Source organism: Schistocerca americana, chromosome 3 (genome assembly GCF_021461395.2).
Source record: "Schistocerca americana isolate TAMUIC-IGC-003095 chromosome 3, iqSchAmer2.1, whole genome shotgun sequence".
Taxonomy (NCBI): Eukaryota; Metazoa; Arthropoda; class Insecta; order Orthoptera; family Acrididae; genus Schistocerca; species Schistocerca americana.
The window spans coordinates 348273097-348292213 of NC_060121.1; the positions used below are offsets into that span (position 1 = coordinate 348273097).

General features: G+C 42.6%; 1 protein-coding gene across 1 annotated transcript in view; it reads right to left on the reverse strand.

Annotated features, from left to right (window-relative positions):
- Positions 1-4640: 4640 nt before the first annotated feature.
- LOC124607278 (sialin-like) overlaps positions 4641-19117 on the reverse strand; it is a 79654-nt gene continuing 65177 nt past the window's right edge. The window contains exons 9-10 of the mRNA XM_047139557.1: positions 13270-13390; positions 4641-4768 (exon numbers count right to left, since the gene is read on the reverse strand). Of these exons, the coding sequence (XP_046995513.1) occupies positions 4689-4768; positions 13270-13390 (201 nt within the window). The 3' untranslated portion in view covers positions 4641-4688. The remainder of the gene's footprint in view (positions 4769-13269; positions 13391-19117) is intronic.

The following is a 19117-nucleotide window of genomic DNA, read 5'->3' on the forward strand; positions in this document are numbered from 1 at the left end:
TATAAAAGTAGTTCTGTTTCCAGCCAGGGATCCTTATTATAAGTGCACAACAGTGAACGTGGTGGAAAAATATCATTATGCTGAGGGTGATATTACTCACATAGACATCGCGAGGCCAAGATTAGTTTTCCCGGACGTGAATGCCGGATTTTGGTGCTATATTTCAGTTACATTCACCTGTCACATAATGTCAGTTTGTTCCTTGCAATTAAAGCGACTCCAGACGATATAGGAAGGTGACATAGAGTCACTTGAAGAAAACAGCGTTTTTGTATTTACCGGGTGACCAAGAAGTCAGTACAAATTTGAAAACTGAATAAATCACGGAATAATGTAGATAGAGAGGTACAAATTGACACACATGTTGGAATGACATGGGGTTTTATTAGAAGCAAAAAAATACAAACGTTCAAAAAATGCCCGACAGATGGCGCTTCATCTGATCAGAATAGGAATAGTTAGCATAACAAAGTAAGACAAAGCAAAGATGATGTTCTTTACAGGAAATGCTCAATATGTCCACCATCATTCCTCAACAATAGCTATAGTCGAGGAATAATGTTGTGAACAGCACTGCAAAGCATGTCCGGATTTATGGTGAGGCATTGGTGTCGGATGTTGTCTTTCAGCGTCCCTAGAGATGTCGGTCGATCACGATACACTTGCGACTTCAGGTAACCCCAAAGCCAATAATCGCACAGACTGAGGCCTGGGGACCTGGGAGGCCAAGTATGACGAAAGTGGCGGCTGAGCACACGATCTTCACCAAACAACGCGCGCAGAGATCTTTCACGCATCTAGCAATATGGGGATGGAGCACCATCCTGCATAAACATTGTACGTTCCAGCAGGTGTTTAACAGCCAGGCTGGGGATGATGTGATTCTGTAACATACCGGCGTACCTCTCACCCGTCACGGTAGCAGTTTTGCTGTCCAGCGCCATCTGTTGGACATTTTGTGAACTTCGTTTTTTTTTTTTTTTTTTTTTTTTTTTGTTCTAGTAAAACCCCATGTCATTCCAAGCATGTGTGTCAATTTTTACCTCTCTATCTGCATTATTCCGTGATTTATTAAGTTTATACTTTTTGATCACGCTGTATATGAACGATGCACAGCCTACCTTACCTATTTTAATTGTCATGGCCAATTTCGGCCAAGTTAGCGCATGTTCATATCTGAAATGTAGACAGGATGACCTACTGTCTGTTAGCTTCTCTCTCGGGATCTCCATCAGACACCTGTTTAGCGAATTTCCTGATGTCTTGCCAGCACAAGCGTCTGGTGTGCCAGGTGTGGCATTATTTTGGCTAGTTTTCCTAGGTTGCCACTACTTCCTGTGGCTTTCTGTTGGCTGGGCGTGGAGTGCCTCTCTGGTGTGCAGAGGAGTGAGTGTGGGGACTCTCAGCAGTGCCACAGTGTTGACGATGCGGCCCGGCTGCCGGTAGAAGTTTGGCCGCAAACTGAGAGCGGGCTTGTTTATGAGAGGTCGCCCGCATGCACAGCAGTTATTGTGGGCCTGCAGAGCTGAGTAGACTTGAGGTGCTGGAGCCTGTGGGTCACGGATACTGGTGGTAGCGCGTCGGTGTTCCTTGCATCTTGCGTATCATACACACACAGATCTATATTGTGTCCTTCATGTCCATAGCTGTGCCAAGCAATAGTAAACACCGAGGTAACAAAATTCGCAGGATAGCGATATATATCTATACAGATGGCGGCAGCATCGCGTACACAAGGTATAAAAGGGCAGCACATTGGCGGAGCTGATATTTGTACTCAGCTGATTCCTGTGAAAAGCTTTCCGTCGTTATTATGGCCCCGCGACGGGAATTAACAGACTTTAAACACGGAATGATAGCTGGAGCTAGACGCAGAGGACCTTCTATTTCGGGAATCGTTGGGGAATTCAGTATTACGAGACCCACAGTGTGAAGAGTGTGCCGAGAACACCAATTTTCAGGCATTAATTCTCGCCACAGACAACACAGTGCCATAAGGCTTTCACTCAACGACCGAGGGCTGCAGTGTCTGCATAGAATTGTCAGTGCTAACAGACAAGCAATAATTTGGCTCTCCAGATCGCCGACATGAGTCCCATGGAACAGTTATGGGACACAATCGAGAGATCAGTTCGTGCACAAAATCCTGCATCGGCAACGCTTCCGCAGTTATGGACGGCTATAGATGCAGCCTAGCTCAGTATTTCTGCAAGGGACTTCTAACGACTTGTTGAGTCCATTTTGCTGAACTAAACCAGGCAAAGGAGTTTCGACACAATAGTGGAAGGTATCCCACGACTTTTATCACCTCAATGTACATGTAACAGTTACTGTAATCTGGTTTTTGCTAAAACCGGCATTATCTGACAATTACCCATAGACAGTGCGTGACCAGACTATTTTAATAACTAATGATGTGATGCGGCTGCCCTCTGTGTATTCTGTTTGCTGTGTCGGATAGAGATTTTGTACCGATTGTATATTGTCAATTGTATGAACAGTTCAGTACGGTTTTATATACCATGATTAAAGCTGCTGTTATGCTCGTTGAATGCACCAGGAGTTGCTTGTGTTATTGATGGAATAATGGAATCCGTGTGCTGATGGGTCGCCCCGTCTCGCCTACATACACTAAGCCACATTCGCACCTGATTTCGTCAACTCCATCAGCATGTAGTTTGTCGACTGAATCTTTCGTTGTGCGAAGAACATCGGTTTGATGCCTGCGCGGCGGTGAATTTTGCGACCCATCAGCACACGGATATCTCAACACGAAAGATACGTCCGATTAAGACAGCACACCAAGTCAGCGGTGTCAGAACACCAGGATGAGTGCGGCAAACAGATTGACCTTGGTGAACCAGGCGTACTTGCGAAACAGCCTCTTACTCTCAGGAGGAAGATTAGAGAGGCAATAGAAATAGCCAAACGACCGGCCAACATGAACAGAGAAGACGGGCACCGACTTCCGACATGTTGGCTGCCAGCAATAACAGCACTAAGTGACGATAGCTCACGTGATGCAACACATACAGGCGCACGGGGGACCGCAGCGGACGCAGGTACATAGAGTATTGACGTGCCCCGGCCGGCGCTAGAAAGCAAGCAGGAAAACAGCGTCAAGTCACAGCTGCCGCCTGGTTTTCCATTCGCCCATTTCCAACAATCACATGCAATAATGCAAACACCACTAAAAACGTCGGGTTTCCACCAATGAAAAGAAATAATGAAAACACCAATAAAGACTTCTAACATCCCTTCCCTTCATCCTAAACAGCTTATCAAAATTAGATTACAGCTATGTCTGCAGGTATATAGCAAACAAAGTTTTCTCAATCAGCAGTAAACAAAAAAACCCTGAAGAAGGCCGCTTGCAACACATACCGAAACGTCGGCAGTTTTATATATATTGACAATGCGGCCACAAACCCAGAAATTTTTTTATTGAATGTGACAATGGCTCATATTGTTTACGAGTTTAAAGCTGTGTTAGATCTGCTGAGATGAATAATGGTTCGCTATTGCACGATATTTCATCTGGAAATATAATCTCAGCCACAGTGTTACCATAGAGAGCCTGATGATGGCATAATGGTACGCCGAAACTAGTTACCTCTGAAACAAATCAGATAAAATACAGCTTTTGGTTTATTTATTGCTAGTTATGTTTCAGGTTAGTTTCTGTGATATTTCTTGTGCCTTGTATGTGCATATGCGGGCTGAGGTTTATGTACAAAGGTCATGTTTATGGCAGTATTAAGAAGGCAAACACCCATAATCAATCAAAACTGAAGCTACTGCTCTTATTGTTATGGTATTTATAACAAACATTTGATCTTTTAGACAGTATATTTCGGAAGTTGCCTGGCACAGGCACTTTTTCATGCTGTTATTTTTTTTATTATGATGCAAAAAGAATTTAAATCTGAGTCTTTATTAATAATTTATTGCTCAGTTAATATTTTATCTTCGAAATATTCTGTCTATGAATCCGGTGGTAGTGGGTGGTTGATCTTATAAAGTCAAATCTGTATCTGTGCGATGCTATTTATGCATGTCATCAATAAATGTGAAAGTCAATCAGACGATTCTACCCTTTAATCCTGAGGGCCCAACAGCTTGTACTACCGGCACTGAAAATGCTTCACCCACCATTGCTGCAGAAACGCTGTAAAAACGCCAAACGAACGTCGGCCAAAGATCCCAAGACAGAAGCGAACAGACGACAGGACAAGAAGTGGACACGAAAGCATCTGCAGTTTTGTATGTTGGGTATGTTTCTGGATACCGAGAATGGTTTTTATCCTTTCATTATTTTGATCGGCATATATTCGTTTCAATAAAAATACGTGATTAGACTTTGCTTTGTGGACACTCCTGATTATGTGCTTACCCTAGCTTAGCCCGTCAGCAAAATGCTTGTCTCACAGAGAGTTAAGCGTCTTTATAGCAAAGACACGCTGTAGAAACCTTCTAAGACTCGGTGCAAACTGGCTGTCATAAAGAAATAAATAGAGAGCAAAAAGTGACATTTATTTCGATTTTGACATTTAATTTCAGTAACATGACACGTTTAGCGTCAGCGTCAGCACCAGCTGTTAGAGAAAGATAGGCGGTGAAATTACAATAAATAAGAACATCTAAGATTGAGGCAGATGGGCTGCAAAGTATGCTGGTGTAGTAAACTTTCAGCTGTTGCGTTGAGAGTCGTCCCCGTGAAAGATGGTATTTACGATGCCCTTGTCGTTCTTCACTGAGAATCCGTTTTCTGGAACAATAATAGGTATCTGAGTACAGAAATTACTGTTTTTACTAAATAAAAGATGTTCACAGTTAATTGGAGATATAGTGTTGTAAGTGCGCTGCAACATTACTGTGGCATCCTACCTGTAAGGGAATAAATTAAATATACCCCTTAATAAATATCTTAGAGCCATCCTGTACGTCAATTTATATGGTTATTGATTTACTATTCTAATCCACTTCAGAAGTTAATTTATATTAATTACATTAATTGGCTGTAAAAGTTGCACTTAGAGCGACATTTCTAGTTACTATAAAATAAAATAAAAGATGCATGAGCTGTAGAAACATATTCAAAATATAATTCCTCTATCATCATCATCATTTAAGACTGATTATGCTTTTCAGCGTTTAGTCTGGAGCATAGCCCCCCTTATAAAATTCCTCCATGATCCCCTATTCAGTGCTAACATTGGTGCCTCTTCTGATGTTAAACCTATTACTTCAAAATCATTCTTAACCGAATCCAGGTACCTTCTCCTTGGTCTGCCCCGACTCCTCCTACCCTCTACTGCCGAATCCATGAGTCTCTTGGGTAACCTTGCGTCTCCCATGCGTGTAACATGACCCCACCATCTAAGCCTGTTCGCCCTGACTGCTACATCTATAGAGTTCATTCCCAGTTTTTCTTTGATTTCCTCATTGTGGACACCCTCCTGCCATTGTTCCCATCTACTAGTACCTGCAATCATCCTAGCTACTTTCATATCCGTAACCTCAACCTTGTTGATAAGGTAACCTGAATCCACCCAGCTTTCGCTCCCATACAACAAAGTTGGTCGAAAGATTGAACGGTGCACAGATAACTTAGTCTTGGTACTGACTTCCTTCTTGCAGAAGAGAGTAGATCGTAGCTGAGCGCTCACTGCATTAGCTTTGCTACACCTCGCTTCCAGTTCTTTCACTATGTTGCCATCCTGTGAAAATATGCATCCTAAGTACTTGAAACCGTCCACCTGTTCTAACTTTGTTCCTCCTATGTGGCACTCAATCCGTTTATATTTCTTTCCCACTGACATTACTTTCGTTTTGGAGATGCTAATCTTCATACCATAGTCCTTACATTTCCGATCTAGCTCTGAAATATTAATTTTCAAACTTTCAATCGAATCTGCCATCACAACTAAGTCATCCGCATATGCAAGACTGCTTATTTTGTGTTCACATATCTTAATCTCACCCAGCCAGTCTATTGTTTTCAACATATGGTCCATAAATAATATGAACAACAGTGGAGACAGGTTGCAGCCTTGTCTTACCCCTGAAACTACTCTGAACCATGAACTCAATTTACCGTCAACTCTAACTGCTGCCTGACTATCCATGTAAAGACCTTTAATTGCTTGCAAAAGTTTGCCTCCTATTCCATAATCTCGTAGAACAGACAATAACTTCCCCCTAGGAACCCGGTCATATGCCTTTTCTAGATCTATAAAGCGTAGATACAATTTCCTATTCCACTCAAAGCACTTCTCCATTATTTACCGTAAGCTAAAGATGTGGTCCTGACAACCTCTAAACCCACACTGATTTTCATCCAATTGGTCCTCAACTAATACTCGCAGTTTCCTTTCAACAAAACCTGAGAAGATTTTACCCACAACGCTGGTTAAAGAGATACCTCTGTAGTTGTTACAATCTTTTCTGTTTCCATGTTTAAAGATTGGTGTGATTACTGCTTTTGTCCAGTCTGATGGAACCTGTCCCGACTCCCAGGCCATTTCAATTATCCTGTGTAGCCATTTAAGACCTGACATTCCACTGTATTTGATGAGTTCCGACTTAATTTCATCCACCCCAGCTGCTTTATTGCACTGCAATCTATTGACCATTTTCTCCACTTCCTCAAATGTGATCCTATTTCTATCATCATTCCTATCCCATTTTACCTCGAAATCTGAAACATTACTGATCGCATTTTCACCTACATTGAGCAACTCTTCAAAATATTCCCTCCATCTGCCGAAGGCATCCACAGCAGTTTTCCTGACCTGTCCAAAAAACTTGTCATTTCCTTCTTACCTCCCTTTCGAAGACGGCTAATTACACTCCAGAATGGTTTTCCAGCAACTTGACCCATAGTTTCCAACCTGTTTCCAAAGTCTTCCCAAGATTTCTTCTTGGATGCTGCAATTATCTGTTTGGCTTTTTTTCTTTCTTCAATATAACTTTCTCTGTCTACCTGAGTTCTAGTATGTAGCCATTTTTGATACGCCCTCTTTTTCCTTTTACAGGCTGCCTTGACTGTGTCATTCCACCAAGCTGTTTGCTTCATCCTACTTTTACACACTACTGTTCAAAGATATTCTTTAGCCACTTCTAGTACTGTGTCCCTGTACCTTGTCCATTCCTTTTCCAATGACTGTAATTGACTACATTCAACTAACTGGTACCTTTCTGAGATCGCTGTTATGTACTTGTGCCTGATTTCCTTATCCTGAAGTTTCTCCACTCTTATCCTCCTACATATGGACCTGATCCTGCACTTTCGGCCTCACAATCCCAATTTCACTGCAGATTAAGTAATGATCAGTGTCATCAAAGAATCCCCTGAATACACTTGTGTCCCTCACAGCCTTCCTGAATTCCTGATCTGTTATTATATAGTCAGTGACAGATCTGGTTCCCCTGCCTTCCCAAGTATACCGGTGAATGTTATTATGTTTAAAAAAGGAGTTTGTGATTACTAAGCGCACACTGGCACAGAAATCCAAGAGTTGTTGTCCGTTCCTGTTGGCCTCCATATCCTCTCCAAATTTACCCATAACCTTTTCATACCCTTCTGTTCGATTTCCAATCCTAGCGTTAAAGTCACCCATGAGCAGAACACTGTCCTTGTCCTTTACTCTAACAACTACATCACTGAGTGCCTCATAAAAACTATCCATCTTATCTTGATCTTCCCTTCACAATGCGAATATACTGACACAATCCTAATTTTCTTGCTAGACACTGTCAAATCTATCCACATCAGTCGTTCGTTTACATGCCTTATTGCAACTACGCTGGGTTCCATTTCTTTCCTGATGTAAAGCCCTACACCCCATTGTGCTATTCCTGCTTTGACTCCTGGCAGGTAGACCTTGTATTCTCCCACTTCCTCTTCTTTCACACCCCTTACCCGAATGTCACTAACAGCTAAAACGTCCAGCCCCATCTTACTTGCAGCCTCTGCCAGCTCTACCTTCTTCCCAGAGTAGCCCCCACTGATATTAATAGCTCCCCATCTCATTACCATTTGTTTGCCAAGTCGTATCTTAGGAGTCCCTGGTTTGTCAGTTAGAGGTGGAACTCCGTCACCTCCAAAGGTCTGAGGCATTTTGCTCTGATTGTTGCCAGCATCATATTTAAAGTACCCGGGAAGCAGGTTGCTAGCCTTACTTGCCCCGGGTCCCATTGGGTTTTACCCCTAACGGCTGGGGGACTAACCGGTGCCGGCCGCGGTGGTCTCGCGGTTCTAGGTGCGCAGTCCGGAACCGTGCGACTGCTACGGTCGCAGGTTCGAATCCTGCCTCGGGCATGGATGTGTGTGATGTCCTTAGGTTAGTTAGGTTTAAGTAGTTCTAAGTTCTAGGGGACTGATGACCACAGCAGTTGAGTCCCATAGTGCTCAGAGCCATTTGAACCAGTTGACTAACCGGTGGATTTGGCAGTCTTTGCCGTATGAGCATAAAGGTGACCTCGACTCAGAATATGTCCGAGATGCCCAGCCTTATTCCAAGGTAACTGGTATCCCGACTGTCGGGACCACTTACTTGGCCACTCATACGTTGCCCGTGGTTCATGAACTAGGACATGACTACAGGAATCCACACCATTCCTCTAATAATTATAAAATTTATCTTATTCTCGAGCACAGCTAAGTCGATTGTATACATCCTTTACACAACATGCACAAAATAATTAATGTGTTTTCATTACACTTTAAGTTCGAAAAGCAACGGTCAGTAAGCCCATCCATTAATAATTATCCCAAGGTCTCTTTTCTAGACGTTAGCTATTACTCTGAGATAGAAAGAACATTAGCAGATGGACTTTTGTTGTATAGCAGTTCATTACCAGGTGGTGCATGACTGAGGAGCTATAATACATAGCAGCACACGTGCCCTAGTAGGAATATCACTCACACTCTTCTCTGTCTTGGATCAGTTTATTTTTCCAGCATATACCACTCATACTTTTCATTTCGATTCTATTTTATTTTTTTTTGTTCTCTACAGTTCTCTGGTTGACAAGTCTTTCACAGCACATACTTCTTTCTCGAAAACAGACAGATATACCAGTACATTAACTAAACTGAGGTGACAAAAGTCATGGAACAGCTATATGGACATTTACATATGGCGGCAGCATCGCATATATACAGGATAAAAGGGCAGTGCATTGACAGAGATGTCATTTGTACTCCGACCGCACTACGGAAATTAATAGAATTTTAACGCGGAATAGTAGTTTGACCTAGACGCATGGGACATTCCATTCTGGAAATCGTTGGGGAATTCACTTTTCCGATATCCACATTGTCAGAGCATGCCAAGAGTACCAAATTTCAGGCATTACCTCTTACCACGGACAACGCAGTGGTCGACGGCCTTTAGTTAACGACGGAGAGCAGCGGCGTTTGCGTAGAGTTGTCAGTAATAACAGACAACTGACACTGCGTGAAATAACCGCAGATATCAATGTGGGCTGTACGACGAACGTATTCGTTAGGACAGCGCGGTGGCATGAGGCGTTAATGGACTACGGGAGCAGACGACCGACACGAGTGCCTTTGCTGACAGAACAACATCGCCTCTCCTGGGCTCATGACCATATCGATTGGACCCTAGACGACTGGAAAAGCATGGCCTGGTCATATGAGTCCCCATTGGAGTTGGTAAGAACTAATGGTAGGATTCGAGAGTGGCGCAGACCTCATGAAGCCAGGGACCCAAGTTGTCAACAAGGCACTGTGCAAGATGGTGTGGGCCGTGCTTACATGAAATGGAGTGGGTTATTCGGTCCAACTGAACCGATCATAGACTGAAAAATGGTTATGATCGGCTACATGGAGACCGTTTGAAGCCATTTATGAATTTCATGTTCCCAAACAACGACGGAATTTTTATGGAGGGCAACGAGCCACGTCACTGGACCAGATTGGTTCGTGATTGATTACATTCTGGACAATTCGAGCGAATGATGTGGTCACCCAGATCGCCCGAAATGGATCCAGTCGAACATTTATGGGACATAGTAGAGAAGTCAGTTCGTGCGCAATACGCTGCACCGGAAACACTTTCACAATTCTGGGCGGCTATAGAGGCAGCATGGCTCAATATTTCTGCAGGGGACTTCCAACGACTTTTTGATTGCATGCCACGTCGATTTGCTGCTCTACGCAGGGGAAAAGGAGGCCCGACACGATATTAGGAGGTACCCCATGACTTTTGTCACCTCAGTGTATTGTCCTTACGTATTTTTCTGCTGAGGTCACCGCTCGGGCAGACCCAATAAAAAAAACTGCTTATTTTTCTTGGTTAATAGATACGCTGAAATAGAATTACAAAGAAAGAGATGATGGACGTTTAACTTAACGTTTTATAAAAGACTAGGAAATACTTGTATATTGTGTGGAAACCGTATACAACACGAATCTCTAGCATCCGCCTCAAGATGGACAGCTCAGCTGACACTGAAAGCTATAGCTTTATGAAATGGATGGAACTATAAACAAGGAAACTTCTTTATACGTTGAAATGAAGCAGCTTACAACTTCCATAACGGAGCACACTAATGTACGTGTGTACATACTAGTAAGTTCATTAGTACTTAAACGGCGGAAACTATCTCGTATCAAACATGTATCCATCATATACATTTCTCTTTTAATTTATATAACAGTGGCCCTCTATTTTCATACGTGCTTGGATACGTTGTCCGCTATTAGACAGTTTCACCACCGGCTGCTTTATGTCACATACCCCCTCGAACATTAAAGTATATGTGAATGTAGACTTTCCCGAAGTTTACTACTGACGGAATCTTTTCCACCTTCCATCCAAGTGGCTGCACTGAGATTCTGCGTTTCGATCGTCTTCCGGTGAAGCGTCGAGATTACGCAGGCGTTTGATATGCAAACCTAAGCGGTGGCTGACTCCATGAACAAGTTGAGCCACTTGCCCCTGGGACTGACAGTCTAATGTGGGCACTTCGACATCACACTAAAAACTGCACGGCTCCAACCTAAGCTCTTTTTCGATTATGCGGATGACACGTTCGTTGTGCGGGAACATAGCAGAGGGCCCTGAATGGGTCCCTGAACCACCTGAACAGCGTCCATCAAAACATACAGTTCATGTTAGAGCTACAACAGAATGGACTTCCATTCTTGCCATTCTGATAAAAAGAAAAGCAGATGGTACCCTAGGTCATGCAGTCTACAGAAAGAAGACTCACACCGCCCTACATGCAACGAACTGTCATCATCTGGGGGAGCAGTACACTGTTCTATTAAGTCTAGTTCACAAGGCACGTGCCATTTGTGACAAAAGACAGCCTCGAACTGAGCTTCAATACCTTAAAGATATGTTTCGCCAAAATGGGAACAGCTAAACTCAGGTTAGACGTGTACTGAAAAAAACGAGTGAGCCATCAACAAAGAAAAGAAAGAGAAACTCACCTCCTTTATATTAGGCCTCTACCAGCCAAGATGATCTTGTCGGATCTGCACTCAGATAATACAAACATTTGCGGTCCACATGGTCGCGTGTCTGCTAATTTCTCCGGAACTGATTCATACCATGAACGGTGGTATCTTTTTGCGCCGTAGAAGAGTAGCAAAGCCTGCGCCAGAATTCATTACTGCTGACCCCTAACGCTAGTGAAGATACAGCGCTACAGTGGTGAAAACCGGACAAAAACGATGAATCGCTATCGGGTACCACTATCAATACATTCTACAGGCCCAGTCAATGACCACCATGGAGCGCTCTAATCTTGGCTAGCGCACGAGATACAGTAATAATATTGTATCTTTTTAAAATCCTTCCTATTTTTTACGATATACGCCCAGCCTGTGGTAGAAAAGCTACCTATCTACATGTTTCATCTACTGGTTTCGAAAAAGATCCAGACTCGAAAGCACAACAGATCTGTTTGTCTGTCTAACCATTCTGCTTGAACACGAAGGTGTTCCATCTCTTTCGCCAAACTTTCTGCGTCTGGGATGGAATAAGCCCTTTTTGCCAACGTCCGCACAGTGCGTTGGTACAATGGATGACAACTCGTTTCACGCAGATACTGATGCGTGTGCATAGGTTTTCGATAAACACTGTGTCACAGCGTACCATCGTCCTTTCTGTTGACCAATACGCCTGAAAACGAAGATATCCATCCGTTTCGATCTCAATCGCGAACTTGTTGCTGGGATGAACACAATTAAAATGATGGAGGCAATTTTACAGAGCGTCTGTTCCATATGGCCACACTATTAACGCACCATCGGTGTACCTCGAGAAAAACATTTGCTGTTGGTCTTCTGCGGCGTATAAAATGGCCGCCGTACGTGGTATGAATCAATTCGGGGCGAGATTAGCAAACAAGTTCTCACCTGAAGATGGTGGCCAGATGGACCGCGGAAATATTGTATCTAGATGATCGTATGATCAGGTTGCACACCCAACAAGAATGCCATCAGTTAATATGCCGGGGAGTCTAGGTACTTACAATTTTTTTACTATCCCCTTGAGTATATTCATGGGCTGCGATGTGTCCGATGGAGACCACTAGGAGGCCTGTGTCGACCCAAAATACGCAGCCATCTGTTCACGATTAATTTGGGCTCTAGATATCCATCACTAAATAAGATCATGAACTCCCCTGTCATCGTGGAACACGAAGAAGAAAACACCTGGAAATCAACCTGTCAGTGGAACTGTATTCTCTTCTCTGACGAGTGCACGATTTGTCTGGCGCCTGATGATCGTCGTAGAAGAGTGTGGAGGCGGCCAGGTGCCGTTGCATGTCTCAGGCTTACAGACCCACGTGTTCACCATGTAGATGGATCAGTTATGTTTTAGGTCAGTATCGTATACAGATGTCAGACGCCTCTCCCCACTGTAGAGGGTAATTTGAAGTATGTGAGGTATTGTGACAGGATCCTCCATGATATTCCTCATTTCTACAATCAACAATTCGGCGGCTGGTTTGTCTTCCAAGAGGACAATGCACGAGCGCCCCTTGTCCACCTTGTGAACATATTCTTCTATGCCACAGGAATCCACAGAATAGAAGTGGTCAGCAAATGATCCCTACTGAGCATACTTGGGACTAATTGAACCTTTCAGCATGTAGTCGTAGGAGCTCTCCTCATGCATGGAAAGACCTAAAGGGGCCTGACAGCAAAGAGTGAAACAGAGCAGTAAGAAGGCCAGCACAGTGGTGCTCTGTCAGAGGCAGCAGAAAACAGCCTCAAGCCCTCACCTGTGGGTGGGACGTTCCAAGGCTGCTCCTCGGAGGTGGTGAAGACGGCGTAGAGGACGTATCCCGCTACCAACACCGCCGCTGCCATGTAGAACACCATGTTCCACGTCGCCCGTGTCGGCTGTTGACATACGAGAAGAACGTAAGCACAGATACCCAGTAGCGACCATATTCAGAACATTCATCAATGTAAAGATTACAAAACAAATTTGTCATGATTCTAATTAAACATACAGAAATGCTGATATAAAAATTAGCGTATTTTCATAAGCTTAGAAATTTTTATGTTCTTCACAGCAAAAGATTTCGACTTCACTCCGTTACTAAAGCTACCCACTATGGACATGTCCGACAGAACAGACATGAGTCGAGATGAAGTGGCCGCTGTATAAATTGTATATGCAGTAGAGGAACAGAAAGTAAAGGGAAAAGGTGGGTGGGAAACTAGTGACATTCAGTCACACAGGATATTGTGGAAATGCAGTGGCGAAAGTCGAAAATTTGTGCCCAACAGGGACTCGAACCCAGATATGTTGCTTTCATGAGCAACCTTGACCGGTTCGGTCATCCAGACACGGTCCCTGATCGACCCAAATTTCCAACTTATCCCATGCTTGTAATTCAGCGTCTCTCTTCCGTTAACAACCTATTCGCAAATTATTGATTCCCGTTTGAGTTTGGAAAGGGGACGGTGGGAAATGTGACTTTCAGTCACACACAGTATTGTGGAAATGCAATGGCGAAATAAGAAACCTTGCACAAACCAAGTGTAGAAGTAAAAAAGTAATTAATTACATTTATCCAGTAGCTAGCAGTAATTGAGACTGCCTATTTGTTCTTGTGCTTACCTGATTAGCGTATTATATTAGCCAACAGGTATTTTCTGCACTTATAATCTTGGTCAGGTTATTATTGCTACAGCACCTAATTTAGGCCTAAACAGGAAGCTAAACTACCTGTTTCGGATGTTATTTTTTAGTCGCATATGCTTAGCCATGTAAACAACATTAGGGCAATTAATTTTAGAGTGCACAGTTCCGTTTTAGGTGCCAATTTTGATGCATATATATGTGTGCGTTTGTGTGTGAAAAAAAACATTACGATACTTGACGTAAATGTTGCTTTGTTTGTGATGACGCCGTATTATTGTGAACATTTTAGACTTTTAGAGAAGACTGTGAGACGTGCAAGCATCACTGAACAATTTAGAAATAGAAAATTTTTAATCAGCCCTTTCAGGCACAGAAGAAAATTGAAGCGCTAGTGTTCGAAATTTATGCACTTCTGTGATAACCGGAAGGTTTATAAAAGAAATATATTATAGTGTCAGACATTTTTGTTTGTACTTCTAAAAAGAATTGTGGGACATATTTGTATATATATGAGAGCTGCGTAACCCGTGTATCTGTTGTCTAATTGATATGTAAGTCCACAAAAACAGCTTCTGTTTGAAGCAAAGCATAAATTAACACCACACTGCTCACTCATGGTAAGTGTGATTTTCAAGATGTTTTGAAGCGCAATGAACACAATCACACCTCTTTTCCTCGCGTCTGATTTTATCATTCAGTTGTCTGGACTCTTTGGATTACAACATGTTTGAGATCTTTTGAGGTTTTTGCAGCTGTCGATAAATTCCTTTCTCGACTTGAATAATTGCCAGTTAGACTTCTTGCAATGTATTGTCTAAACTCTAAAGATGATAATGTTGTTTCAATCCTTCTTTTGCTGCCAATTTTGGACGTATTACATACGAATTTTTCCCACCGATGTCAAGAAGAGCGAAGAAAATTCTCAGATAATACTTAATTTTTGCCTTTCTGTCAGTCTCGTAAGTCGCTTTCTTCCGATCCATGAGATTTACCCCTCCAATTCACTTGTTGTACTTTCTTATCATGAAGGGACACTGACATTTTCAGAAGACCCAGACTGACGCCTCGTCACAGCCGTACATGGTACTTGGGAATTAAAATTAGTCAGTAGATAAACTGGCTTGTTATACATCCTCTTCACGATTGTCAGTCCAATGCTACTAAAACAGTATGTACTACTTATTTTCATTTAAATGCCTGGAGCGAATGACTTATTGATCTTTCTACGGTTGGCGCTTGCTGTTCCACCCCTTCTCACACTTTCTAAAGCAAAGTAATACCGCCTAGCGGGAGAGTTAAAAAATATCTACATAAACTTCACATCCAAGTTCAGGAGCCGGCCGGAGTGGCCGAGCGGTTCTAGCCGCTGCAGTCTGGAACCGCGCTACCGTTACGGTCGCAGGTTCGAATCCTGCCTCGGGCATGGATGTGTGTGATGTCTTTAGGTTAGTTAGGTTTAAGTAGTTCTAAGTTCTAGGGGACTGATGACCTCAGAAGTTAAGTCCCATAGTGCTCAGAGCCATTTTTGAACCAAGTTGAGGAATAAATTTTGTCCGTTGTAGAACTGCTGACTCACTGAGGCCTACTTCAGAGCCTGCCCTTTTTCTGCCAGTGTATAAATCAAACTCACGTAGATAACCTGTTTCTTAATCTCATCTACACCTTACTTCGAAACCCCATTTGACTGGCTTTTTCAGGACTTTCTATGACAACATGTTCACTTCCATTTTCCATATATCCTTCTAGAAACATTTTATCGTCTACATCTAGTAACATATTATCTTCATCATCACGTAGATAATCCGTTCCTAAATCACACCTGCAGCAATTTTGAAACACCGTTTGATTGGCTTTTTCAGGGCCTTGTATGACTGATGTTCACTTCCATTTTTTATATCTCCTTCCAGAAAAATTTTATCCTCCTCATCCAATAGCACATTATTTTCGTCATCACTATTGAAAACTTCCAAAATCTACATAACACTTTCATCAATGATAAAGAAACCTCTTTTTCTGGAGCACATGAGCTAAAAGAAGCTCGTAATTATACAAGTACAAGGTTTTTTTGCTTATATAAATAAAAGTGAAGGGAATATATTTACACACAGAAAATATGCCCTTTATATGTTTGTATGCTGTGGTTTTCATATCATCCGGCGAAATTTTAACTCAAAATTTAGATCTACATCCAAATCATCCAGTTCCTTCTCCCACCAGTAACTTGATAAATGAAAGGAAATTTTGTTCTAAAATTCTAATACATATAATTTTTTTTCCTTTAAACTATCACTTGAATGGCCTTCACAATTAACACAGTTCCTTATGGCAATTCTTATAGCTAAAAGCATTTGTGAATTTTAAGTTTCCCCTTTATTTCCTACATACACTGTTGTTAGTGCAGTACACGTCTTCTGCCCAAAGTTTTTACAGAATTTCTTTATAGAAGTTTACAATTTTAATAAATGAGTGGTTTTTATACGTTTTTATTCCGTCAATTTTAAACTCTGCCAGCCACTTTTCTATTGCTAGATGCACAGTATTCAGTCCACCACATTTAGCTTCAATGAAACCATCTTTTTAACCAGATCCAAATGGGTAAGGAGCTTTATAAACAGAGTGTTTGTGTTACCTTTAATTAAATAAACTTTCCTAAATCTATTATTTTTTTCAGTACTCCATTGCTATTTATACCAAATGATAATATCGTAAGTTCTCCGCTTGTCAGCAGATTTTGGCATACACTGTGTTTAAAGTAAATTATAAACCTTGACTGCACCTCTGCAATGGCTTCTCTTACTTTCCAATAACAGTTCATGTTTTTCCACTGTGGTAACTGTCTTCGCCACATACTCCAGTTTTCGTTATTTCAGCTCAGCATACACATAACATACAAAATGTACCTGAAGGTCTAATTTCTGAAATAGGGCATGGCTTAAGTTTCTATGATACATTTATTCCTTTTCTTAAGCTCTATGGCTTAACGTTATTCACAGGCACCAGTCCTAATTCGGCAAAAATCTATATTTGATGGTATTGTGCAGAACAATGACCTAGACTGAGAAAAATATGTTTCTCTAGCCTTAATGTAGCACTTCTGTATAACAAAAAACAATCGCTCCAGTTCGCAATGGCGCTTATTATTTAGTAACAGTTTGTTATAGATAGACGCTCCTCAGACCAGTATGTATCTCCATTGGTGACGTGTAGAGTTGTTGTATGGAGCTGCTGTACGTGCTAAGGACCGCCTGTCAATACACACATATCAAAAAAAAGTTTTGCATCACCTCAGTTCCGAGAGTTCCGGAACCTGTACAGAAAACTGGAATAGAGATCAACATAAACATCATTTCCGCCCTTTTTATTGCTCATGAAAACCACACATTGCATATTGTACCACCATACAGTGAGACCTTCAGAGGTGGTGGTCCATATTGCTGTACGCACCGTTACCTCTAATACACAGTAGCACGTCCTCTTGCATCGATGCTTGTCTGTATTGGCCGTGGCATACTATCCACAAGTTCATCAAGGCACTGTTGGCCTAGATTGTTCCACTCCTCAATGGCGATTCGCCGTAGATCCCTCAGAGTCGTTGGTGGGTCACGTCGTCCATAAACAGCCGTTTTCAATCAATCCTAGGCATGTACGATAGGGTTTATGCCTGGAGAACATGCTGGCCATTCTAGTTGATCGATGTCGTTATCCTGAAGGAACTTATTCACAAGATGTGCACCATGGGGAAGCGAATTGTCGTCCATGAAGACGAATGCCTCGCCAATATGCTGCCGATATGGTTGCACTATTGCTCAGAAGATGGTATTCACGTATCGAACATCCGTTAGGGCGCCTTCCATGACCACCATCGGCGTATGTCGGCCTGACATAATGTCACCCCGAAACGGCAGGGAGCCTCCACCTTGCTGCACTCGCTGGACAGTGTGTCTAAGGCACTCAGACTGACCGGGTTGCCTCCAAACACGTCTCCGACGATTGTCTGGTTGAAGGCACATGCGACACTCATCGGTGAAGAGTATGTGATGCCAATCCTGAGCGGTCCATTCGGCATGTTGTTGGGCCGGTCTCTACCGCTCTGCATGGTGTCGTGGTTGCAAAGATGGACCTCGCCATGGACGTCGGGAATGAAATTGCGCATCATGCAGCCTATTGCGCACTGTTTGAATCGTTACACGACGTCCTGTGGCTGCACGAAAAGCATTATTCAACATTGTAGTGTTGCTGTCAGGGTTCCTTCGAGCCATAATCCGTAGGTAATGGTCATCCACTGCAGTAGTAGCCCTTGGGCGGCCTGAGCGAGGCATGTCGTCGACAGTTCCTGCCTCTCTCTATCTCCTCCATGTCCAAACAACATCGCTTTGGTTCACTCCGACACACCTGGACACTTAGCTTGTTGAGAGCCCTTCCTGGCACAAAGTGACAATGTGGACGTGATCTAACCGCGGTATTAACCGTCTAGTCATGGTTGAACTACAGACAACATGAGCCGTGTACCTCCTTCCTGGTGGAATGACTGGAACTGATCGGCTGTCTGACCCCCTCCGTGTAACAGGTGCTGCTCATGCATGGTTGTTTACATCTTTGGGTGGGTTTAGTGACTGTGTCTGTGTTAAAATATCCAGCCAACTTCCATCTTCAGGAGTTCTGGAAACCGGGACGATGCAAAACTTTTTATGATGTGTGTATGATCGCTGTTATTCCAGATATGATTTCAGAAATTATTAGCTCATTTTTAATACTTGTCTCGTCCCTATTGGAACAAACTGCAGAGCACTGTAAAATACAACACAACTTTTATTCGTTAAGCTATTCAATAATTTACACCACATAGAAGTGATTGAGATAGAATACATATTGTAAATACTATGTGTTAGCATCTCATACACTGAAACAGACTACTACAGGTTGAGACACTCCACCGATTCTGTAGCTGTAAGCTGTAGCTTCCAGTCTTGTAATAC